This window comes from Drosophila kikkawai, chromosome 3L (assembly GCF_030179895.1).
Source record: "Drosophila kikkawai strain 14028-0561.14 chromosome 3L, DkikHiC1v2, whole genome shotgun sequence".
In the NCBI taxonomy this organism is placed as follows: Eukaryota; Metazoa; Arthropoda; class Insecta; order Diptera; family Drosophilidae; genus Drosophila; species Drosophila kikkawai.
In genome coordinates this window covers 17,192,090-17,217,696 of record NC_091730.1, presented here as the reverse complement: position 1 = coordinate 17,217,696, position 25,607 = coordinate 17,192,090, and the positions used below count along the sequence as shown (strand labels likewise).

Here is a 25,607-nt window from a genome sequence, read left to right as displayed (position 1 = left end):
GCTCCTGGAATTAGCTGCTAACTGAAGGAAATAAGTACACTCACAAAAAATAAGTAAGAGTCTATTCTAATTGAAATTGAAACTGTGGAAACGGTTATAAAACTATTTCTTCTATTTTAATTTCAGAAATTTATCTTTCGAAAGAATAATAGCACTTAGTAAACATTTTTAAAATTCTTAAAAAAATACCCACTTATTTTTCGTAGTGTTAGATATTTCCAAAAACTCCTGGCAACAGGAAATTATGTTTATTATTACTTTGGCACACACAATTTGGACTCTACGAGTGGCCAAGTGCGTCTCCACTAACAATATGCAAATGTTCAGCAGCCAAAAAGGAGCCTCAACAGACTGGGAAAAGGAGTGAGTGCCGGAAAACTTCAAATTTAAATTAATAAGACAGGAGACCGGGATCGACCAGCTTGAGATGAGCTTCGTTAGACTCCTGGAGCAGCATCATCATCATCAGTGAAGGCGGCAGCTTTGGAGTGCACACTAAATTGCACTTTAATTGCACTTTAGGCGAGAGCCCGTGTCGTCGATGGGAAAAACTCAAAAGTTTTGTTTCCACTTTTCGGCCATTGTCTGAATGGGGTGCAGACGGGAAATTGGTGGTAATCATCATAAATAAGTGATTCAAATTAATTAAATTCCATTTTTGGGGACAAAAGTATTTTCCGGGAGTAAGGTAATCAAAGTTTTTGCCAAGAGCTCAGTCTTGGGAGTTGGGAAAAGGGATTTTAAGAAAATTTAAAGTGTCAAGAAAATATCAAAAGAGTTAAAATGGAAACCTGCTATTTTAAAGCAAGGCAAGGAATTTTTGACTTGGTTATGATCGGTTTTTATTTGATGCCATGATCCTATGGCAAACTGCAAGGGTATACAAATTTCTTTTTTCAGTTAGTGAGTTAGAAACTCAGTTCCACTTGGTCCAGTTCCAGTTTCTCCTCCATTGCCGGCACTTCCTTGCCATTATGCTTAATGCCCCTCAACCACTGGACATAATCTTCGGGGATGCCGGATTCCCTGGCTCCCTTGACCAACACCTTGAGATATGTTTTCGACGGCTGACGATCAAAGGGAATATTATTCTGAGCACCGCTGTCATGAATCTCCGTCTGGGGCTGATTTGTGAGGTGATAGGCGCGACAGGTAATGCTTGAGTCTGAAGTCAGAGAGTGGACAGGCACACTGATTGGAATGTAAACGCCATCGGGTACACTTTCCTGGCTGCAAAGAAAAGTATACAAAAATTAAATAAGAGTAAAGGATATTCTGGGAGACTTCCTACTCATCCAAATCTTTCAGATTGCACATATCTATCTCCCAAATGGCTCCATAGACATGGGCCCCCGGAGTGGGTACAATGGTGGCAGGAGCACCTAACCAGTTTTTAGATCCCGTGTGAAAATCCAGGCGATAGTTCTGTTGATATAATAATTTATAATTTATATAGTACTTTTAGTACTTTGTTATAATATTTTCTTACCTCCAATCGCCCGGCTCCTATTCTCTTGGCAGTTGGGTTTTGTATATGAATCCGACTGGCTAGCATATTGCTGCCAAAGCCGAAATAATAAAATTTATTGGCCATGCTTATGAGGTAGTTGGATCTGTAAATGATTTAGAAATGTAAATCAAATATACAATTTTTAAATATATAAATTAAAATAAGCACAAAGACATATATTTTAATAATTTAGTAACAGTTTTCTTGCCACTGTAAGCTGTTAAAAAACTAACAGTGCATTTCAAGCTGTAGAAATGGTTTTAAAAACGGCTAAAAACCTATTAACAAAAAAATAAATCTGATAAATACAAAAAAATATATAATTAAAATAAAAAAAAAACAAATTAACTTAATTAAAAACTCTGGTTAACTCAGCATATTTAATTATTTTATAATTATATTATCTACAAAAACAGCTGTTAGAAAAAGCTTCTAAAACTCTCTTGTCACCCTGCTCCAAATAAGCTTTTAAATTGTAAATCATATCAGCTGTTTTTCGCATGAATATTTCCTACAAACATATGCAGTTTTTCAATTTGGTTTTTTTTTATAAAAAATACTTACTTTTGCATTAATTATCACTGGTTTTAGCTTATAATTTAGCTTGTGTATTTGTACTTGATATTAAGAAATTTAATTAAAAAGGTACACGTGTCATTGTTTGTTTACTCAACTCGGGCCGACAGATGGAATAGTACTGAAACTGAAAACAATAAAAACATTGCCTTTTCTTTTCTTATCAGAGCTTTTTATGGTTTATGGTTCGCAGCTTGGATAGATAGATGTATTCTTTAGAACGGCTCTAAAACTGTTTTAGAACAACGGAAAGCAGCGCCCATAGATGTGGTTGAACTGCTTGCGAACTGCTTACTTTACACTGGGAGAATAAAACGTAGATTTTTTTTCTCTTTTCCTCAAGTTCAGAGAGTCTTATTTTCCAAGTTTGGGCAGATCTGTAAAGAGAAAATATTGGACATTTTGAAAAAATTAATTCAATTGATTTAATTTGGTTTACGCTCTTGGTTTTCTGCTACAATCAGAGCAATTATCCGTTTAATTTACTTTTATTTTCATCATTAAAAAACACCTTTAATACAGGAAACCACATAAATTCCCTTATTATTATAATAATTCTATTAAAATATTTTTAGTGGAAAATCATTCAGCCCCAGCTCTTTCTCCATTTCCTCGGACATGCGACCATTGTGCTTGATAGTTCTCAATCGATAGACGTAGTCGTTAGGCAGAGAGCTGTCGATGGCTCCCCAAATGATACTTCGGGTATAGGTCTTCGAGGGCCGGCGAGAATCTGGAATAGAATCTCGGTTCAGTTCGTACAGATTGCTCTCTGGCTGCTGGTAAGCAGGTAAGTGATGGCCGGAGTCAGCTCAGTCTCATTTTGCAGTTGCACGTAGACCGTGTGAGCCTCGTAAAGGCCACGATTCACGCCTTTCTGGCTATTAAAATAAATTATAAATTTTAAAAAATTAACAATAAGAATAATAATAAATTTTATTCTGTAATAATAATTACTTCTCAATCTCCACTTTCCCGCTGTTATCAATCTCCCAGAGACTGCCCCATACCTCGTCGCCCTTGGTGGGCACGATGGTGGCCAACGATCCGTTCCAGCGGCTCGACTGGTTGGCAAAGTCCAGACGGTAGTCCTGGAGTCGGGCGGGCCCTATTCTCACTGCCGTCGGGGTCTCCATGTGAATCCTTTTGGTAAACATGTTGCTACCGAAAGCAAAGTTGAGGACCTTGTTGGCCCTTCCTTCTGGTAAGGACCAGGAATAACCTCCTTTGGGAAGTACTACCAAAAGGCAGTGGATAAAGCCAATAAAATGCTTAAAATTCATTGGAAATATATTTGTATTGTTGTATTCTTTAAGCTGGGAATTCTGCTGAAGCGAGCTGCCTGCTAGTTAAACGGAAACTGAACATTTAGTTTAGTTTTAGCTAAGTGGAAAGTGACTTAACAATAACTAAGGGAAGATAATCTAAGGCGCTTTAATTAGTTATTTGCCTGATATTCAGTTTTAATACTGCAATTAGATTATTAGGTATTCACTTGGCTGACCTTTAACTTTAGATTTTAGGAATTCAGAAACAAAACCATTTAGCTTAGATTTTTAAAAAAAATGTGCATCTTCCTCAATTGGAATTATGCTTATCTAGGCAAATTCTATTGATTTTACTGAACAATTATAAAATTTTCAACAAAAACTGCTTTTGCTGATTTGTTTTTTTTTATTGGCAATAATTTCAGATGGCATTTTTTATGTATATTTTCATTTATTGTTCAGTTTACATTACAACAGAATGTCCTGTAGCTCCAGTTGTCTCTCCAGTTTGGCAGCAACATGACCATTGTGCTTGATGCTCCTCAGCCGCTGAACGTACTCCTCGGGAACGGAACTCTCGATGGCACCTCGAACTAAACACTGTAGATAGGTCTTTGAGGGCTGACGGGATTCTGGAATCAAATCCCTGGAAATTTCGTACAGATTGGTCTCCGGCTGCTGGTTCAGCAGGTAAGCGCGTGCAGGAGTATCCTTAGATTCATTCCTTAGCTTCACGTAGACGGTTTGAGGTTTGTAAATGCCCAAATGAACGCCTTCCTGGCTGCAAATATAAATCGGAGATGGTTTAATATATACAAGTTAAATTTTAGGTGCAATATTTACTTATCAATATCTGGCAGATTGCTGAGATCAATCTCCCAAAGTGTGCCCCATGCCTCGTCACCCTGAGTGGGCACGATGGTGGCCACCGCTCCATCCCATCGATTCGACTCAAAGGCAAAGTCCAGGCGATAGTCGGGTAGTCTAGCGGGTCCTATTCTTACAGCCGTGGGATTTTGGATGTGTATCCGCTGGGCCAGCATGTTGCTGCCAAAGCCAAAGTACAGGAACTTGTTGCCACTCACCTCGGGCAGGTCGGAAGTGCCATTGCAGTCCTGGCAACTCAGGTTGCTTGTTCCGCGGACTACACTGTGGCTCTGACCCTTGGGAAGAGCTGCCACCAGGCAGGTGACGAGACCGATAAGGCAGCGCTTACGATTCATTGAAAATATATTCTGAAGTGAGAATTCCGTTGACGCGATCTGGCGAGCGGTTCAGCGGCTACTGAGCATTCAATTTGCTTGAGCGGTTTGCCTGCCTCGGAAGATTCTCTACCTGTTCTTGGTATACATACACTATGTGATGCCGCATCTCAATTTTCAGATGATTTTAATCTATTTCTCAGCGATTTTATAAACAGAAAGAGCATAGAATTTATGGCTTGCTGCCAATGCAGGCTTATCTCAAATGCAAATACGCAATCTATTGTGCGTTAATCATATTTCTTATTCCGTTTCTTGCCTCACATATTTACATATTTATGAATACAATGAAAATTTAAATGTTTGACTGAACCAAAATGAAATTAGTGAGTGACATAATTTGTCAAGGTAGAACGACCTTTAAACTCAATGGCAAAAGATTTTTCTATTAAATGTAAATTTATTCTGATAATTATAAAAATTTTTGTAAATATAAGACGCTTTCTTAAATTACTTTATTATTTTTAAAGCTTAATCTATTTATTTTTATTAATTCAGTTAATTTACAGCTGAAAGTCCTGCAGTTCCAGCTCTTTCTCCTTTTCGGCAGCTATGCGACCATTATGCCTGATGCTCCTCAATCGCTGGACATATTCCTCGGGTATGCAGCTCTCGATGGCCCCCCGCACCAGGCACTGAAGATAGGTCTTCGAGGGCTGACGGGTTTCTGGAATCAGATCCCAAGAAAGTTCATACAGATTACTCTCTGGCTGCTGGACCTGCAGGTAAGCCCGGGCTGGAGTATCCTTAGACTCGTCTCTCAATTTCACGTAGACAGTTTGAGGCTTGTAGAGGCCCCGTACAAAACCCAACTGGCTTTAAATATAACTAATTATTTTTAAACACTTAAAATAATTTACTTACTTATCCATGTCTGGCAACTTGCTAAGATCGATCTCCCAGAGGCTGCCCCATACCTCGTCTCTCTGAGTGGGTACAATGGTGGCCACTGCGCCCTCCCAGCGGCTTGAAAACGAGGCAAAGTCCAGGCGGTAGCCGGGGAGTCTAGCGGGTCCTAATCTCATAGCCGTTGGGTTTTGAATGTGTATCCGATGGGCCAGCATGTTGCTTCCAAAACCAAAGTAAAGGAACTTACAGCCAATTACTTCAGGTAAATCTTGGATGTCTGAAGAACCCAGGCTGTGTTTTTGGCGATTGAAGATACTAAGCAGGGAGGCAACGACGCCGAGAGGGCGATGCTTAATCATTTATAATATAAATCAAAATACATTATATAAAATATAAATTCGGGCTGAAAAGTAATTTATCTATGAGGTTAGCCTGGCTTGGAAGTTACTCAGCTTGGAGGCAAATTCTTTTAATAACTTTTATTACCTTGACAAAATTTTCCAAGGTTCGCTGATATTGTGACAAAACTTACACCTTCCCAAACTTCGGACTGAAATAACAATACCCCGCAAAGCTATAAATATAAACAATACAATTTTTATATCGACTACAATTTACACAACAATTTCGTGTTTATAGCAAATGTTCAAAATCGAAATAAAACAAATAGGTAGCGATAGTCCCTAAAAACCGATTCGCCTGGCTTTTTAATTTTAATATTTGGCGACATGTGGAAGGGTGGCAGAGGGTTGAAAGGAAAATCGGAAAATCTGTGTCTGTTTGTTCGGTGAGCCACAGTGACAGGCGTTTGCTCTGTACGAATATGTACGGAAATATTTTAAATGATTTTTGCGATTCATTTTGTGGAATCCGCTGCATGTTTTTGGTGAATGTTTGTGTGGCTTGCGGCGGGACTTTGGCCAGTTTGCCATGGTTTCTGGCCAAAACCGAACCAGATCAGAGCAGGACAGGATAGCGACAGCGACAGGAACAAGGACAGCGACAGGAGTTGAATGCGCTAAGAGGCCTGACATGGTCGGTATGACAGCTGCACTTTTGTGGTGATTTATGTGTGTGAATTACAGGTGGAAAATTTGTCATTTTGGATGACTCTGGAAACCTTTTTTAAACTCATTAGAGTTAAAATTTAAATAATAAATTAAAACAAAAAAAATGTCAAAGAGAAAACCTTTCAACATCACATTTTATTACATTTTCCTTGCTTTTTTAGCTCACTTTAGATAAAGACCAACCTCGCCTCGACAGCCCCTCGAGCATGTCACTTAACTCGGTTAATTTATCGTACAACTTGCCGCAAATCATTCAATTGGCTGGCCCATCTTAGACTTGAAGGCCAGAAACAAAAACAGGCGCCGACATAAATATTCATACATGCGTAATGCTTTTCCCTGAAGGAGAAAGGAGAGAAACGACCTTACCCTCGACGAAATCCCTGTCATTGTCCCCGTATCTTGACTGATTTTCACGCACACATGAGCACAGGCAGAGCATAAATGATCACCATCATCATCATCCCCATTATCAGGCCCTTGTTTGTGGTCATTATCATCAGAGGTAGGGCAAACACAGCCATATATTTACTAGGAAAACATTACTATAACACCGCGCATATTCATATTCGTACTCGCATTGCGTGTAATTTGAATATGCCGCCAACGAAATGCCAACTGTGGAGTCATCATTTATGTTTTCCACCTGCTGCTAGTTTTTCTCATGTAAATATTCCACATCAAGTGTCTTTCGTTACATTCTCAGTCATTCAAATAGCAAAAAAAAAAATAAAATAAAATGAAAGGAGATAGGGGAAAAAACCAGTCACACACAGACAGCAGCCATATGATAAATGGATTTTCCAGCTCCGCGAACTTTGGATGTCGCATGCAGCACTTTGGCTGCCATTCCCCGTATGCTTTCCTCATTTAAAGTTTCTCGCGGCATACACGGCGTATACGTATTGGAATATCTGAATATCCCTGTGGATACGCATATTTTATGCTCCCGATTCCTTTGTGCTGCGAATCGGTCATAAGTCTGATGGCATCGCCAAAAGATGATAAATAACAGTCATTTCGGCAATGAATTTTGATAGAGTTTTTGGCTAAAAGATTTTAAATCAAGGAGGAAATTTTTAAGCAGCCTTTTTATGTGTAAAGAATAAGGTTTAATGATGTGTAATAAATCAGGTAAATTTTAAAAGACCTTCTTTATAAATTTATTCAATAAAATAAACTCCTTTAAATAAGTTCTGGTTGTGTTCTGATTTTTTCCAATATAAAATCAATTTTTTAACATTTAAATTAAGACTCACAGAGTTATAAGCTCCCCTTAAATTAAAGTCAATTAAAAAGCACTAATAAAATTGCAGATTAAGCAAATTAAACATTTAACAAAGCGTGAATTGATCAATTAACTGAAATGCCGCATTGAAGCAAATACCAAACTGCTATTTGCATTTCATTTATTTGTTGTTTGCACAGTTTTAATTAATTTTTAATGTTCAGGCAGAAAAAATACAGCTGAAATCGTGAAAATCATGAAAATCGCATTCAGATTTATGGCAATTTGCTGGTGAAAGTGGCATCCGAGTGGGTGTATCTATGGATTGAGTTTCCAACAAGGCCTAACACGAGTATGCCATTAAAATGATTGAGCCGCAAACCAAAGAATCCACAATAAACATCCGCCCAAATTGCCAAGTAAACGGATTAAATTTCCGTTTTTCGATATGCAAAGTGAAAAAAGCAAAGTTGGGACTTTGAATGCTCTGCTGAGCCAATAATTCCGATTCATTTATCTGGGTAATTTGTAAGGATTTTGAAATAGTTTTAGAAGAGGCAGGGATAATGTAGAAATTTATAGTCAGCTTGGGATTTGTTTAAGCTCTTTAGTTTCTTAATAAATACTTTTTATGTATTTACAAAAAATTATAGGTATTTAGTACAATTTGTTTCATTATTTAATAATAAATTTTCATAATTTTTGCTCTTTTTAAATTAAATTGATAATCCCTTAGTTAGGGTATAATTATGAGCAGAAAACACTGAAAGATTTCGTAATCAATTTAAGCGCTTGAAATATCAACAATGAGTGAAGAACCTTTGGCAAGTCACGTTGTTTGATATCTGCCAGAGCACTGGAAAGCTCCTTGATATGTGGTCTTGTCACAGGGAAAACTTTTCGGCAGGTTCGCCATCCAAATATTTGCTTGGGAAATTCGCCAGCACGAGGAAGCGAGAAACGGCAGCCGCCGCCACCACATGTGGCAAAGAAAATATGTATATTTTTGTGGCTTAACGCAAAATATTTTCTTACTTTTCTTTTTTGTGGGCCAAGAAAATCCACAAAGACGCCGGTGATGTAAGAGTTCAAGTGTGTGGAACATGGAGATGACCTCAACTGAACTCGGTTTAGCAATCAACGTCACTTCAGGTGAAAAACGAGTGTGTCTAGGGGAAGTATTTCCATATTTTCATATTTTTTTTAACTCCACAACCAATAAATTTAGGATGCCTGCTCAAATTGCATTTTAACAAGCAAACAGGTGAAATAGGAATTTCTCTTTGGAACACTTTAAAATAGAGTAAAATTCATGGAAATTAAATTTAAGTAATTTAAATTTCAAAAAGAACTGATAGAGGTTCACATTAAGATGTCGAAAACCACAAGCTAAACTGGTTTGTTTGTGATTTCTACGAAAACTCTTGGCCACAACGAAAACTATGATAAATGCACTTAAAACATAATTTACTTAATGGGGTATTGAAATAATGATATATAAATTAATTTTTTATAAACAAAGTATTTAAAGGTTATTAGATTTTATTCCGACTCATTGTTTCGGTTTGTATGAATTTATTATTATTATTATATTATTATTTATTATTTGTTATTTATTATTTTAAATTATTATAAATATTAGTATGGAGAAGTACGGAGTTTCAACGATTTCTAAGCCATTTACAATAGATTTTTCTTATCCTTTTAACAATTTATATATTTAAAAGCTTTGCTCAGTTCTTCTTTCTCTAAATTAAAAAGAACAAAATATATTTTGTCTTCAGCGAAATCGTTTCTTCTCCAAGTGAACTTGAACAAAAGAAAAGTGAAGCTTTGACAAAAAAGGAAACTAAATTAAATTCAATTTTAAGTCAACTCAAGTTGAAAGCATCACGCATACGCAGTGTTCGCCAGATTCAGGACAAACCAAGCTCATCCAGTAGAGGTTTGACGCCACATCATCGTCAAAATCAGGCAACTCATATCGAGGACAGCTCCATTATTAACCAGCAATAATTGCTTGACAAAGTGGACCACAGCCGTTTTGGCCGGGTGGTCGTCGCTGGGCATTGGTGCTACCGATGATGAGGCCCAAATAGATCAGAAAGCAAGCTTTTAAGACGTTCATGTTTTTTAATATACTTACTCTTTTTTTGAAATCGAAACTCCTATTTATACCGGATCTGTGATTTGTCTAGAGTCATGGCAATTAAGGAGTGTAAAATTCAATTTATTTGGTTTTTAAAGAGCTAATTACTTCCGTAAGTGCTTGACCTTGGCGTATACTTGATGTGGGAGAGATCGTGAATAATATAGGGATTTCAGGTTATCCCTGAACCAAATGAAATCCAATTTAAAGTCAACTCAATTTAAAAGCATCACGCATACGCAGTGTGCGCCAGATTCAGGACAAACCAAGCTCATCTAGATGAACTTCAATGCCGCATCATCATCATAATCAGGCAACTCATATCGAGGGCAGCTCCATTATTAGCCAACAACAAAGTGATAAACTGCTCGACAGCCGGGCATCAGGGAGTCAATTATATAATGATGCGTCGATGTTGATGTCGATGCGGAGGTTGTTGTTGCTGCTCTGGCAGTTTCCCCTGACAAGCTCGTTACAATTTATGTTTTGTTTGTATTTCTGGAAACGGCTAGGGGCGTCAGGGAGTCAGGGAGAAGTTCGGGACGCACTAATTTGCAACGGCATTCAAACGTGGCTGCAACTCACTGATGCCCAGCCCCAATTGGTTTTGCTGCCTGTCACAATAGCTGTCACAGTTTGGACATTTGTCGATGGCCATAAAACAGAAGCATAAATATTAGATCGCTTGTTGACCGAACCATTACGATATATCCTGCCTGAGGTGGATAAATGGAGTGGTGGAAATTTATTGAAATACGCAAGGCAAACAAACACAAACGTTTCAATTGGTTACCTACGGATTAGATAAATACTCACAACGAAGTAAACAACAAAATTCTATTGAAATTCAGAGTAAAAGAAAATTAAAATCCCGCTTAATTTTCACTTTTTCAACTGCAACATTTAACCAAAATCGTTTCACTTATTTTGACATTTATAAAAAACGCCCTTTGCCACATGGCATTCTGCAAACTATAATGGAAATGTAATGGAATGCAAATATGAAGGAGAAAAAATTAAAAAATAATCAAGCGGAAAGTTCACTCAGTAAATAAAACGTTCATGCCAGTGGCAAACAGAAAAAAGCATTTTATTGGCTGTCCGTAGATTTGCCCACAGGTGATAATAAAAATTTGTAATAAAATCTGTTAACTGATACCATGCAGTGCAGGACCCGCACAGAAGTGCATTAAATCTGGTTTTAAGTTTCCCCCCGTTAGCAGCCTGTCTTTTCAGCAAGTTCTCTCTGCGCGGAAAGAAGCCCCTTGAAGGCCCGTGTTTACATGACTGCAGTCGCGGCTGCCTGCAAAATTAATAAGCCTTAACAAGTTGGTTTATGCCCCTGCTCCTGCTTGTTCGGGCTGAATTAATTAAGCGAGCGAGTGGGAAGCGGAAGCGGAGGAGTGCATCCTGGAAAACTTCACTTTTAACCAAGAAAAATCAACGAAGATGCTGCCACAAGAGCTTAAAAGAAATCCTTTTGAAATTGTATATCATATTTTATGCTCTTGAAATATATTTTTTTATTTATTTAATTTTTACTTTGACTTTATTAAATAAAACCTAGACACCTTTCTTAATAGGGCAGGCAGGTGTGACGAGCTTCACTGTAGTAGCGTCTAGGACCACAGGCCTTGTCCCTGGTTGTCTCTTGCCGGGTGGGTACCTGGGCATTGGTGCTGCCGAAGACGAGGCCCAGGCAGATCAGAAAGCAGGCTTGTAAAACGTTCATGTTGTTTGATATACTCTTCTGTGAATTTGGAGCTCCTATTTATACCGGATCTGTGATCTCAAAGCCAAAAATCAATCAGATTTGCATAGAGACATGGCAATTTAGGGGTGTAAATTAAATTTATTTGGTTTTTAACGAGCTAATTACTTCCGCAAGTAATTGACCTTGGCTAACTAGGCGTATACTTGATGTGGGAGATCGTAAAAGATATAGTGATTTCAGAGATTATAATCTGCAAATTTAATTTATTTAAATTTAAAAATATATTTCTCTCTTTTAAATACTTTGTGAATTATTAAAGTACACTTTAAATATGGCAGAAGACAGACAGCAAATTAAAGCAGCGGCAAGGAGATGAAAATCGGAAAATCGGTAGACTGATTACTGTTGCCTGGAGCTTACATGGGACATAATTACCCGGCACAGTGGTTAAAGGCATTCGGCGAAGGCCAAATGAGCCTGGAGTCGGGCATGTGGGTTGATCCGCCTCCAAAAGTGGGCCATTATGCGTAAGCCGATATCCTCTCTCTCTCCCCCTCTTCCTTTGTTTGAAAAACGAAACTTAAACCTTAAGTTTTTAACTTGAACTTTTGCTGAGTGAATAACATTTGTTCGGGCCAACTTTTGGGGACTCCTCCGCTTTGAATTCAATTAATTAGGCAAAAGCGAGGCCAGGGAAGCCGTCGGAAGTTGCTTTATTTCGGCACGTGATAAATTAATTTAAGCCAGAGTCGAAGGCGTTCCGTATAATGTTTTATTTTTATTTTTTTTCTTTTGCATACACATCGCGAGGTGCCATCAGGTGGATCATTTCGTGGGCAATGGTGGGGTGGCAGCTTAGCTTATCGAAGTGGGCGTGGCAACAACTTAATTACGCTACGCACGGCAGCTAATTGAGTTCATAGCCTAGCGAAAAATAAAACGCCATTTGGCTTGGCATTGAGTCGGAGTTTCGCTTTTTGGTTTGGCAATTACACGCAATTTTCATGGTGGAAAAACAGTGGATTGAGAGGAATACAGACAGTAGATTTGGGAATTTAAACGAATGAGTTCAAGTCTTTGAGATAAAAGTCTAAATTTCAAGTGGAAAATTCCAAAAGCTAAGTAAATTTTAAAAATGTTTTCTAAATTTATAATTTAAACCTAATTTCTTTAAGTAAAAACCACTGTATTATCACCTTGGAGGACGTGCTTTGTGAGCTTTGCATGTTTATAGTCCTCCCAAAAACAGTTTCCTAATTGCCAGAATATTTGAATGGCGAGCAAACAGTTGGCCAAATCCATTTGGCCCAAAGATGGTAAACTTTAACCTGACCCAGACCTAGGACTTTGGACTCTTGGAGCGAACCAAAACGAACCCATCTCAAGGCCTGCCTTCACTTGCACTCCTGACAGCTCAATTTGCTCGGCTTTGCTGCTATTTTCGCTGGTTTTCGGCTCAGACTCGCGCCGACAGTAATTATAACTTGGCTGTAATCTGCGTATTAATCTCAGTTTTCTTTGGCCAAAAACACAAAGAAGGTTTTCGCCGGCTGTTGGCTCAGTTTTCAATTTTTTTTGTTCACCCACCGTTTTGAACATGAAACAAATGCCAGGGAATTTATTTAGTTTTCGTTGGTTGCTTTTGTCTAATTTAGCACTTGACACGGAATATTATTAATTGGTCTAGACCAGCGCGAGACAAAAGGCATACAACTCCTTGCTGAAAAAGGCCTTAATGAGCCATAAAACTAAATAAATAGTTGAGACCTTGGGCAGGGATTGGTAATATATTCGGAGAGGTTTCAAAGGTAGGCGGGAATAACTAAGAATAAGCAAAGATTTAATTGAGATTTTATTTCTGTTATAAAAGGTACTTTCTAATCAACTCTTTCTTCGGTATTTTTAAAATTATCATTAACCCTTAATTTACCTTTAAATAATCTCCAAATAATATCCAAATTATTCTAATTTCCAAACAATTTGCTTAAAAATGTATAGAACACTGAGGCTGTGCCCCATGATAATGTCCTGGATTAACTCAAGCGTATGTAAATCGCTCCGACAAGAGTCTAGACCCCAGACATCACACGTGTCAGCCACGCACGAGCTGATGTCAAGTGAAATCAAGTCGCCATAGCTTATCCATCCGAAGTGCCATCGGTTCAAAGACCAGACCCATTGGCCAAGTACTTAATTAGCCAGCGAGGCCTTGTGGCCTGGTGTTAACCTCCTCCCCCCTCACGAGGTGTCCCGACTGTAAGTTCACCCTGTCAAGTTCAGGGCTCTCTGGCAGACTGCACCCATGTAGCTTGACAACTGCAACGCCGCTCAGCTGACACATAACCCCTTGTAGTAGTACCTCCTGGCTCAGGATCCTGTCCATCAATGTCAGCTCGTAAACCACTTGACTTGAATTTCATTATATTAAAACTTAAAAATGTGATGCAGGCTGATGTATGGCGGTTATAGGTGCTTGCTTACATCCCACTTTAAAGGATTAAATGCCTTAACTGTGAGGCTAAAAAACATGTTTTTTTATTACTTATTAAATGAAAGATTTTACATACATTTCCTACAAGTTAAAAGGAATGTAAAGAGCTTAGCTGTTTGTGATGTCAAAGCTGAACTTTTGCCGTTATGAAACACTCTGGAAAACGACTTAAGCCTCTTTATTTTCCCCCATCTTCGCTTCAAATGTTTCCTATACCTTTGTGGAAAACCATTTCGTTTATCAAAAGGGTCCACACAATGCCCCTAACTATGTCAATGACGAGTGCCATGTCACATGCCCCTTCGTTACCATTTTTGGCAACTGAAATTCCAACCCGTTAGGGCTTCTACTTCTGCTCGTTGGTTGTTTGAAATATCACAGACAATTAAAAAGTTGCTGCCATCAAATTTAATGCTTAATTTTAGTGGACAACTTTCAGCCTAATTGCTGTTGTTATTGTTGTTGCGCTACTACCTGCCGCTTTGCTAATTTATGCGTCACAAAAGGACGCAGTCGGGATATTCAGGTGACATCTAATTGCATTTCGCAATGGAGTCGTCCGAAAAATATCCACATAGAACGTGCTGCGGGCTGACGCAACTTTTTGCCAGCTCTCCAGTTTTAATGAGTTGAAGTTGCCGCAATTTTGCGGGTTCACGTGAAGTGGCAGGTAGGTGGGTTGCTTTGGGTGGGTGAGGCGACTGTACTGAGTGGCTGTGGGGCCAAAAATTCACCTGCGTGGCATGCGGAAGCCGCAAATTGGCTCGTGTGGTCGGCTTTGTTAATGTCTCTTGTCGCCGAGTTCTGTCAAATTGAATCTTGAATGGCACAGCATTTTATGGTGATGTACTTTTGATGGCAGTGTGTGATTTGGTCATAGGTTTGATGTGCTTTTTGTAGGGTATTTCTGAATGTATACACATAACTGTTAGGTCCTTGGAATTTTGTGGCGAAAAGAAGATGCTAAGATCATTCTAAGATTCCAAAAGAAACAAATTGAATTTAATTTCATAAAATATTATTTATATGAATTAAAAATCCCAAGGTTTTTGTCAGTGCAGGTAAAAAACTTTTCCTGTTAAACCCCCTTTCAACTGCCCCATCTTAACCCCCTTTTTGCCAGTTGAATTGGCTGCTAAATCATTCAATTTTTCCTGGCACTCAACGTGAATTCATCGGACACTCGACTATTTATTCCCAATTATTATTTAAAAGTTGCCAACCTCAACTGCTGGTTTGACCAAATACTGCACTGATAGTATCCAGCAGATCCCCTTGGTCCTTTCACCAGTAAAGACTGCTGCTGGAGGCGAAAAAACTAATAAAGCTGCTCGTAGTGGATTTATATAGTTTCTGATTTTTGGTTGCCAACAGCTTTCCGTTTATTTTGTTGATTTAATAAAGCCAAAAGCTCATTAGGACTGAAACAACACAGCAACTCTTCTCAGTGGCTCCCTATTATTTGTGTGTTTCAGTTTTAATTCCAAAATGTTTACCTTCTGTTCAAGTGGGGGGAAAAAGCATTCTGCTAATGCCAAAGGCAGAATACTAATCCTTTTGCCATCGACTGACCAGCTCTAATATTTAGCCTGGGCACTACTTCACCTAAGGTAAGGTATTTGCATATGATTGTGTTTTATGAGACCGCATTCTGCCTTTGTCAGCAGTCCTTCTTCAACTCGAATGTGTCCCAGCCAGGACCAGAAAATTTATTTCGATTTTACATTTGCGGGGAAACTCATTGAAAGCCGATATCTATGGATTTGCGGAGCAGGAAAATACCCATCTTGTGGCATGCAACATTTGTCAGGCCGAATGCCGAGTACCAAATGCATTTATTCAGATAACACACACAAGGCACATACCAGACAATCCCGTAAATTGCAGCAGCTCGAACTCGAGGTGCTTCAACATTGGCAATCACAATCACAACAATCACAATGTGATTGAAATGGATCCCGAGTTCTGTCTCAAATTTACAGATTTTCTGAGGGAAACCAGAACGCATGCCAGGAATTCGAGTATGTTTGAATACCTCTCATTCGGTTGAAGGAAATATAAGTTGGAAAATGCACTGGGAAATTATTTTATTAGTAAAATATTTATTAAAATTAATACAAATATTTGTAAATATTTTAAAGGAAACCTTCTTGTTTCTTTAAACAAAAATATTTGTATTCACCACAAAAAAATGTTTAAAATCGCATCCAAACAAAATAAATCTATGATTTCAAATAATTTATATAAATACGGCTTCAAAAAGCTAATTCCCTGCGAAGTAGAACCCTGCAAAATTTGTCTAGACTCTTCGACTCCCTGTAGACCAAGGAGTCCTTGACTCTGGCTCTGCTCCTTCTCGAATTTCTCGCCGAAGCAATCAAAGGAATCTCCGCTTGCGGCCTTTTGACACCTTGACGCCTTCCTCCGTCGTCCGGTCTTGCACCTATTTTCTAATTTTCCTGCTGGCAAATTCAATTAGTTCCGCCTGCCTCAGTTGGCCTGAATGCCGCTCCCCTTGCCCCAATCAATTCCCATTTATTCGAGCAACAATGGGCGGCAGTGAGTCGAGGTCGAGTGTAGGAGTGGACCTCTCATTATGCTGTCGGCTTAATTATTATTTTGACATCGCACCGGCTGTGCATTTAATTACTCGAAATATTTCCATCGCAACGCGGCTACCGTAAGTCGCTAACCTGGCCAGAAGAGTAAATCTCAGGCCGTGTCCTCTGAGACTCCTCCGGCTTCCTTATAAAAACGAGCTGAGCAATTGCCTTGACTTTGGTGTTTTTTGGTTTACTTTGCAGGACTTTATTGTTGTTGTTTACTTGGCGGTTCCTTTTGTTTCCCTTTGATTTTGTTGAAACGAAAATTTTTGCGAGAATTCTATTCCCCTCTGCGTGCCAGTGCTAAGCCTTTTTTACATTTCGTATTTATTTTAGTTTGAAGACCCCGGAACATGCAAAAACCGTATAAGTGGAAGTTACTTTTCGGAATGCGAACAACTGCCCCAAATTCGAGGCAATAAAACAACAGTAAATAAAACCTAAGCACAACTTTCGGGAAATCTGAAATAACGAAAACTTTGTGGGTTTGGTAAATAAATAGTATAAAACTGGGAATTGGAAAATAAATGCTTTGGAAAATAATTACAGGCGAAACTGAAACACAAACAATAACTATAAATTGTTAACTTTAATTGTTGTTTTTCAAAATATAAAAATAATAAAAGGAGGCTAATTTATCACAGGAATATATCTAGGGAAACTCCTTTACTTATACCTAATTTTCTCTTATACCGCTTTCCATTTGAGCTTGTATTTAGAACCTTCTGAGTATCCTTTATTTCATGCATATTCTTCATTAGGAGTCCTTTTGTCTCTAGGAGCTTATAATTAAACATCAAAAGGCCTAACCGCAGAAAAAAAAAATAAAATGAGTTACTCCACGACTCCACCTTCTGTTTCTGTCCATTCATCAGGATGGCCATTTGTGTCCGAGACTGATGCCGGCGTTGTTTGGCAAATTAACAACATACATCATTGACCTGTAATCCGGCAAACAGCAGACCGGTAGTCTCATCCGTATCCGTACTTAAGGCCGGACTCGATGCCAAGTTGTCGGCCGCCGTCCGGCGTTTGTTATATCCTGCGTTTTAGTTTTTCCCGCATGTTTGGCAGAAGCAAAGGGAAAAGCTTGAGTAAAAGTGGAGAAAGTGGCTTGGAAAATACCTTTTAGGAAATCTATAAAACTATATTCTATATTCTTTTAGACTTTGAATATAAATTTGATATCTAGACAAATATTATATAGGTAACAAAATATAAAATAACATTTTTAATATAGCTTCTCTTAATTTTCTTTAATTTTTCCAAACATTTTCAAAACTTCAGCCTTTGCCCAATCTCATCTACCCTGCAATACCCAACATCCGGATCTCTCCAGATGAAAAACAAAAATGTTAACAATATGTTAACCCAAGCGGAAATATCCCTTAGGAACAACACGAATTCTGACATTGACAGCGAGTGTCTGACTTTCGTTTCTGCCGAGAAATAATAGTAGAAAAAAGAGCACAAAAAATATATAGAAAAAGCAAAAACCATTTTCAGCCCGGGGCAACGACTTGAGATGGCTAGAAAAAGGCGGAAAGAATGTGTCAATAATGACTAATGGCCAATTCCGGATCCGGAGCACTCTAAGCTGCCCCGTTCTGGCTTGGAAGCTGGAATCATGCTGGCCACCAATTCCTATTTATTTTTGCATATTTTTGCGGACTTGCCATTTTCGGGCGGCGGCTCATGATGTCAAAATGATTTGGGCCTCACCTTTTCCCCCAATTCATCGAGGGCCGCCATAAGTCCCTGTTGGGTTTCGTTTTTAATTTAAAATTCACAGAAGACGCACAGAAACTTTTTTGGCCGAGCCGCGTGTTGACCCAATTTCGTGACGGATTCATTTGGCTTTAAGATACATTTTCTTTTTTGTGATTTTCTTTTTCCCATTTGCATGGGACTAGTAGCTGTGGGACAGAGAGCAAACATTTTAATTAATTTGAGCTTAAACCAGTCTGTTTCAGAGGAGATTTCCACAAGTGCAAGTTTGGTAATGGAATCGGGCATTAAAAGGCGGAATTTGTTACCAACACAAGTTACCGCAAAGTGAATAAAAGTTGAGACATGCCAAGCTCACTTTTCTCAGGGAAATTACTGCTTTCTTTCCTTCACTTGAAGTAGCTTTCTTTGTATGGGAAATAAATCTAGGAGCTCCTAGAAACCTCTCTCACTCAATTCCCCCTCCCAGGGTTTCTCTCTTAGCCGTAATTTAAATAAGGCTAGAGCTATTTTTCCGGGAAACCATTGCACTATGGGGTTTTTGACCACTTTATGTGGCATTTAGTCATTTTTTAAAAGTTCTTAAATTAAAAAAAAAATAGTGGGATTGTATTAACAAAACATCGAACTGTTATGCCTCATACTCAAAATGTTAATACTTAACAGCATATGTTAGCAACAGAGCTGTAAAGTCAGCTGTTGCATCCGAAAGCGCGTCTGCTAAGTTTGTAATTTTTACGAAGTGATCTTTGAAATTAAACTATTCGTGTAAGACACAATTTGCAAAGGAAAAAACTAATGGACACTGATTTCACAGGTTTTAACTACATGTTAAAGGTATTAATTGTTTAAATTGTGCGTGTTTATACTGACATTTTGTCATTTTATAAATGCACCTTAAGCTGAATTTTGAGAAACAAATTTAAACTTTGGGAAGAGTTTTGAAATAGAAGTTCGCATTAGTTTTCAATGCGTCCAAGTGTATGTTGTAGCGTTGTCAATTCTGAGTAAAAAGCAGTTAGTCTTATCGTGCACTTTTCCGCACTTTTGTTGCAATTTGAATTTTTCTCAGATAACCTCACTGTTTTCAGAGCCAATTTGGTAGCTGTTTGTATGGAAAAACACTGATTTCCGGTATTATGGTTATTTTGGTTCCTAGGGAAAGCGTTGTCCGATTTTGTTCAAAATTGCTATATCGTGTTAAAATAGCAACAAATATAAGCTCCTTAAATTTCATTAATTTATCTTTACTTTTACCCGATCGTTCCTATGGGAGCTATAGGATATAGATTTCTGATCCGAACGATTTTCATACTATATGTGCCTAGGGACAAATAATGATGATTGGTAAAGTTTCATGTCGATATCTTCAAAACTGATCGAGTTATTAATTAATGCCACAAAAACTGGTCAAAAACCCCATAGTGCATTGTGACAATCATTGGTGCAAACACAAACACATCATTAGGTAAAAGTGAGCCACAAATCGAAGCTCTCGGTTTTTCCAGCACAAACAAAAAATAAGTAAAACACGTGCCTGTTTTACTTCAGTTGTTTCGGATAAAAATAAAATCTTGTAATTCTTTGAGGTCCTGCAGCCGCACAATTATGGGCCTGCTCATTGCTGTTGTCGCCAAAAAAAAAAAAAATGGAGAAAAATGGCCCAAGGACACTAAAGAAAATTCCGAAATGAAACTAAAGAGGGAAACCGGAGTGGACCAGATGAGGAGGCATAAATAACTGTGTCCGCACAAAGCAAACAGAAATAAAAGCGAGGCAAACACAACAAACTCAAATTACTTGGCTTGGTTTGAGGCGGGAAAGTCCCGAGTTCCGAGTTCCGTGCCCCGAAATGTAGGCAACTAATGTTGGCAAATGTTTGTCTGGGTTTGACCAGGTTTGCCTTCCATTCCATTCCCAGTCCTGCCAACTATGCAGGTGGCACCCTTCCGGTGAGTGTGTGTGTGTGCTCTGGGTAATTAATGTTTTCCTACGGCTTCACAGGTTCGAAAGGAGCAGTAGGAACCGGAAGTGTGAGCCCAAAAAGTTTGGTCCAACAGGAAATTGTTATTGTTTTGTCGCCTTAAAATAGCAAAGATATGTAAGAGTAGAGTGCGTAGGTAAGTAAAGAGAATGGTAGCCAAGATACCTCGCAATGAAAATATATATTCTCATTTTACTTAAATATAATTTGGTTTTATTTATAGTTCTCTTTATATTTTACTCTCCAAATTACCTAGAATAATAATAATTTCTCTTAAATTTATTCTATTCCATCATACCCCACTAAAGCAACCCATCAATGGGTATGTGCGCTCATGAAAACAGAAAGTGAAAGCGTTTGTGTGTGCAATACTGAAGCGAAGCTGACCGCCAGCGGGATATCCCTGCCAGGTCATTGACTTGTCTCCTAGTCCTTTCATTTTCCCCATCCTTTCTGTGTTTGTATGTGTGTGTGTGTGTGGATGGGTAATTAAGATGCTATCTCAAGGCGTTGAAATTCGAGACGAAAAAACGATTTCTTGTTTGTTGTTGTTTGGCTTTTGTGGCTTAGTAGGCAATTCCTAAACCCTGATGATTTTTCCGGGAATATCCGGGAACCCCCGGAACTATGGCTTAAAGGGGACATTTCCAGAGGCCTCTGTGGGGTGATTGCCTATTCCCGTCAGCGTGCCATATTTTTCAATAAACGCAATTGACACCCACTGCCAGCTGGGCGACGAGGGAGTGCCGCACGGCACTTGAGCCAGCGGCTACTCAGCCTGAGACGAAGGCTCTCTGACAGTTTCCCGGGCAGGGGCTAATTTACGCCTTCAATTTGTACTGGCCAGGCACTTGTTATAATTGATGGCCAGTCCGGGACAGATGTTCACTGAGAAAAACATATTTAATTAACCGAGAAAATTTCGGGAAATAAACTTACCTAGCCAAGGAGGCGTATACGTGATGTGTAAATAATATTAAATAATAACATTTAATTTTGGGGGTGGAAAAAAAACTTGATTACAGTGTAATAACAAAATAATATAATTTGTTTAACAAAGAAAATTGATTATTTATTTGTAATTTAAAAGTAAAGTCGATACATTTGAATTTCTTCCATATACAGAATGATATTTTTTAATCAAAACAACTTAATCGTTTCGTTTTTCCTTCAGATATTTGTATTGTGTTCTTCCTTTGTTCATTTCTTCGAAATTATATATGGTACTTCATATTTTTAGGTTGTGTATTTTGAATTAGAAAAAATCAAACAAATTGTGGTATCGAATTTCCAAAACTCCACCCAGAAGGCTCTGAAAATAAAATATATTAATATTATAAAATTTAATATTAAAATGACTACAGATAAATGATAAAGATACATGTATATTTATTCTTTTATTCATCAACTTACCATATCGACAGGTCCGAAGCTACGACTAACACGTAGTATAAATGGCTTTTCAGACGGAGGTCGAAGAGTACTTAAGGCAAGGACAGCTTCCATGACTAGGTCGCTGTAGATCCGGGGGCATCCGAAAAGATCAAGATCACGCAATTTTTTGCATCTAGAAATCAACGTCATGGCTCCACGGTTGGACAAGCCCGAATTCTGCAAGATCAACTTCTCCAGGTTCTCCAATTGACTTAAATAGTCCATGAAGTCATCTCCTCCCACCTGACAATCGAGTTTCTTCAGAGCCTTTAGCTTCATTATTACCCCAAGATCATCAGTATCGATGATTCGACGAATTTCTGTGCAAAAACGCAGAGATTCCAAAGTTTTGCCATAATTGGAAGCCGATTTTCCAAATACATGGGTGAGATTCATGCGTGGGGCAATGCTGTCAATGGTCAAATATTTAAGACTCGGCAAGTAGCGCAGCGGCGTCTTGAAGATCCCATAGTTGAATCTAAGCATATCGATTTTCGGCCACAATTCACCATGATTTTTGGGCACGCGAATAAAAGCGGACTTAAACTCCAGTGAATCAATGTTCTTCAGGGGGGAACAGACTTTAAAAATATCAGCAGATTCCTCTTTCTTGTTCATTATAGTCAATTCCGTCAGATTGACGAGTTTGCCAACGCTCTCCCCTAAAAAGGGATCCAATTTTAGTAAGATTCGATTTAATTTCAGCTTTCAATACTTACAATCTTGACGGTTGAACCCGACTAACTGCAAGTTCTTAAGCTTGGGCATTTTCAGCAGTGTATCAACCACATTAGCCTTCTCAAAATTGTTCATTAGCCCAATCCAAGTCAGATTTCGTAGAGTCAAAAGCAGCGACTTGATTTGATTCCAGGAACTGCTGCGAACGGGAAAGAAAAACTCCTCCAGGTTGGGGCAGTGCTTGGAGGCCAGATTGACCACAGTCACGGTAGTGTTCACCGCTGTGGTCATGATCCTGGTAACGGAGGATCCACACAGCGCCAAAATGTCCGACCACTCCCCGAGTGGTCGTTCAGCAATTTCGATTTCCTTGAAAATACCACCGACGTGAAGGGCGAATGCCTTTCCAAGAACGCAATGGGATTTGGCCAGATTGAGCTTATCCTTCATTTCCGGAATGTACTTGTAAACCAAATTCAAAACCTCCTCGGGAAGGTTAATTATAGAAATATGGGATGACATCTTTTTCAGTTTTGGATCAAGAAAATTCGAAGCGATGCGAAGCCTTTGAAAGTTGCACAGTAACTAATTCCGTTTCATCCAAAACCCATGCCAAAGCTGCCTGCCTTTCAGAAAATTTCTTTGTAAACACCAGATCAGTGCAGTCACATTTTAAATTTTTAGCTAATTTAGCTACTTTTAGATAGAAAGTATTTTTTATATTTTTGTTATAGCTTTTTTGTGTTATATTAAAATTTGTATTACCTTTTTTTCCACTTATATGTATCGTATCTTCTCTTTCACATTTGTAATAATTTATATATGTATGTATACTGAAGACTATGATCCTAGAACTCCAAAATACTAATTGTTGAATTCATATTTAAACTTAGGGGTATGCAAAAAAAAAAGAATCATGTCAAAAGCTAAATAAATAATATAAAATTGTTTAATATGTTTCACGAAATACCATTATTTTTTTATTTTATTTGTATTGTAAAATAATTAAAATCAAAACATTTGAATGTCTTCCATAAACATACATGTACTATTTTAACAGAACAACTTAAGACTTATTAACTTCATTTATAATACTCTCTTCTCTTTCGATATTATTTATTTCATATTTTTTTGTATGTTTAGAATTCATCATTTGGATTAACATGTTCAATATCCAGTACTCCACCCAGCTTGCTCTGTAAATAAAACATATATATTTAAGTATTTACAAATAATAAAAATACCATGCTTATAATAAATATATAATCAGCTTACCTTATCGACATGTCCGAAGTCACGACTAACACGGAGTAAAAATGGCTTATCCGACCTAGGGGAGCAATGCTGTAGAGCAGCGACAGCTGCCTTGATCATATTTCTGTTGACCATTTCGCAATCGCAAATTTTAAGTTTTTGCAATTTTTTGCATCCATTAATCACCATAATGGCTCCTCGGTTAGTGATTTTCGAATTTAGTAAGCTCAACTCCTCCAGGTTCTCCAATTGGGAGATATCGTGGAAACAATCATCACTTTCCACCGGCAACTCGAGCTTCTTAAGAGCCTTAAGCTTCATTAATATCCCGATTTTATCAACATTGAAGAAAAAATAGCTATTTGCACGAAAACTCAGCGACTCCAAGGTCTTGCCATAACTCAAGACCGATTCCCCAAATACTTTGGAAGGATTCATGTTGTAATCGAAGGTGCTCCTAATGCACAAATGTTTTAGACTCGGTAAGTAAGGCAGCGGCGTTTGGAAGATCCCAGAGTTAATTTTAATTAATTCAATTTTCGGCAACAATTGTTCGTCACCAAGATCATTAGGCTTTTGGAAAACAGCGGTATTTATCTCCAAGCTTTTAATGTTCTTCAGTGATCTGCTGACTCTGAAGAAATCAATGCGTTCGATGTTTTGCATAGTCAATTTCGTCAGATTCGAAAGTTCTCCAACTCTTTCAACTAAAGAGGAATATAATGTTGTGAAAAATTGATTATGTTTAACTATGTATCTCGCCTTTACAATACTTACTAAAGTGATTTTCGACCCCGTATAACTGTAAGTGTTTCAGCTTGGGCATTTGCAGCAGCGCATCAACTACACTAACATTTTCAGAACAGTTCCGAAGTTCTATGTAAGACAGATTTTGAAGAGTCAAAAGGAGCGACTTTAATTGATTCCAGGAACTGCTGCAAACGCGAAAGCTGAACTTCTCCAGGTTGGGACAGTGCTTGGAGGCCAACTTGGCCGCAGATACAGGATCTGTATCCCTATTATAATAATTTAAGGCTCTGATGCTGTTAACAGAGGATCCACACAGCGACAAAATATCTGACCAATCCTCGATTGGCCGTTTCTCAATTTCGATTTCCTTAAAAATATTGCCGGCGTGAAAGGCGAATGCCTTTCCAAGAACGCAATGAGATTTTGCCAGATTGAGCTTATCTCTCATAACCGGAATGTACTTGAAAACCAAACCCAAAATCTCTATTGGAAGGTTTATTATATCACAATGGGACGACATTTTTACTAGCTCTGGATCAGATCAAGAAAATTTGAGATGAAGCCTTTAAAGTTGCACAATAACTAAATCAGTTTCCCAAAGCCTGCTGTCAGCAAATTTGAAATTTCACTGTGAACACTAGATCAAGGCAGTCGCATTTTCATTTTGTAGCTAATTTAGAGAATTTTAGAATAAAATAGCTATTTTTTAGCCAATTAATACTAAACAAAAATTGTTTAGCTTCTTTTTTTAATATCTCTCGTTTGTGTCTGCGAGAATTTCGGGGAAGTACACTTTTCAGACAAAATGATGCACTGCAGTATTTTTTGCTGATGAGTGAAAAAGAAAGAGAAGACTTTATATTTACATAAATGAAGTTTTTTTTTTACGAAATATGAAATATGTACATAGGTATGTATGTATGTACAGTAAATAAGCAAATTGTTGAGTCAAACACAATCGCAACCCGATCCATGCCATAATTTTGTTAGGGAGATCAATTCAAAGGGTTTTCTCCTTGCGTTGCATTAATTTAAAAATAAATCTATCGTTAAGTAATT

At 38.1% G+C, this 25,607-nt stretch overlaps 6 protein-coding genes and 1 pseudogene across 6 annotated transcripts; all 7 read right to left on the bottom strand.

The window, feature by feature from the left end:
- Window positions 1-815: 815 nt before the first annotated feature.
- Window positions 816-2,221, bottom strand: LOC108080610 (gamma-glutamylcyclotransferase). Its single transcript, XM_017175434.2, has 4 exons — window positions 2,075-2,221; window positions 1,490-1,613; window positions 1,292-1,425; window positions 816-1,230 (listed from the first exon to the last, which is right to left on the bottom strand). The coding sequence occupies exons 1-4, from the start codon at window positions 2,080-2,082 to the stop codon at window positions 909-911; spliced, it is 588 nt and encodes a 195-aa protein (XP_017030923.1). The 5' UTR covers window positions 2,083-2,221; the 3' UTR covers window positions 816-908.
- A 425-nt stretch (window positions 2,222-2,646) lies between these two features.
- LOC108080577 (gamma-glutamylcyclotransferase-like) lies at window positions 2,647-3,419 on the bottom strand (annotated as a pseudogene).
- A 321-nt stretch (window positions 3,420-3,740) lies between these two features.
- On the bottom strand, window positions 3,741-4,950 carry LOC108080596 (gamma-glutamylcyclotransferase-like). The gene is made up of 2 exons (XM_017175407.3): window positions 4,198-4,950; window positions 3,741-4,135 (listed from the first exon to the last, which is right to left on the bottom strand). The coding sequence occupies exons 1-2, from the start codon at window positions 4,575-4,577 to the stop codon at window positions 3,823-3,825; spliced, it is 693 nt and encodes a 230-aa protein (XP_017030896.1). The 5' UTR covers window positions 4,578-4,950; the 3' UTR covers window positions 3,741-3,822.
- A 116-nt stretch (window positions 4,951-5,066) lies between these two features.
- Window positions 5,067-6,184, bottom strand: LOC108080626 (gamma-glutamylcyclotransferase-like). The gene is made up of 2 exons (XM_017175449.2): window positions 5,481-6,184; window positions 5,067-5,432 (listed from the first exon to the last, which is right to left on the bottom strand). The coding sequence occupies exons 1-2, from the start codon at window positions 5,822-5,824 to the stop codon at window positions 5,120-5,122; spliced, it is 657 nt and encodes a 218-aa protein (XP_017030938.1). The 5' UTR covers window positions 5,825-6,184; the 3' UTR covers window positions 5,067-5,119.
- A 5,226-nt stretch (window positions 6,185-11,410) lies between these two features.
- On the bottom strand, window positions 11,411-11,667 carry LOC108080628 (uncharacterized). The gene has a single exon (XM_017175451.3). The coding sequence runs from the start codon at window positions 11,642-11,644 to the stop codon at window positions 11,489-11,491; it is 156 nt and encodes a 51-aa protein (XP_017030940.1). The 5' UTR covers window positions 11,645-11,667; the 3' UTR covers window positions 11,411-11,488.
- Window positions 11,668-21,508: 9,841 nt separating this feature from the next.
- LOC108080631 (uncharacterized) lies at window positions 21,509-23,166 on the bottom strand. The gene is made up of 3 exons (XM_017175455.3): window positions 22,586-23,166; window positions 21,846-22,528; window positions 21,509-21,744 (listed from the first exon to the last, which is right to left on the bottom strand). Exons 1-3 carry the CDS (start codon window positions 23,064-23,066, stop codon window positions 21,688-21,690), a joined length of 1,221 nt encoding a protein of 406 aa, XP_017030944.1. The 5' UTR covers window positions 23,067-23,166; the 3' UTR covers window positions 21,509-21,687.
- Window positions 23,167-23,511: 345 nt separating this feature from the next.
- LOC108080620 (internalin I-like) lies at window positions 23,512-25,142 on the bottom strand. Its single transcript, XM_017175445.3, has 3 exons — window positions 24,576-25,142; window positions 23,820-24,505; window positions 23,512-23,740 (listed from the first exon to the last, which is right to left on the bottom strand). Exons 1-3 carry the CDS (start codon window positions 25,066-25,068, stop codon window positions 23,684-23,686), a joined length of 1,236 nt encoding a protein of 411 aa, XP_017030934.1. The 5' UTR covers window positions 25,069-25,142; the 3' UTR covers window positions 23,512-23,683.
- Window positions 25,143-25,607: the final 465 nt, after the last annotated feature.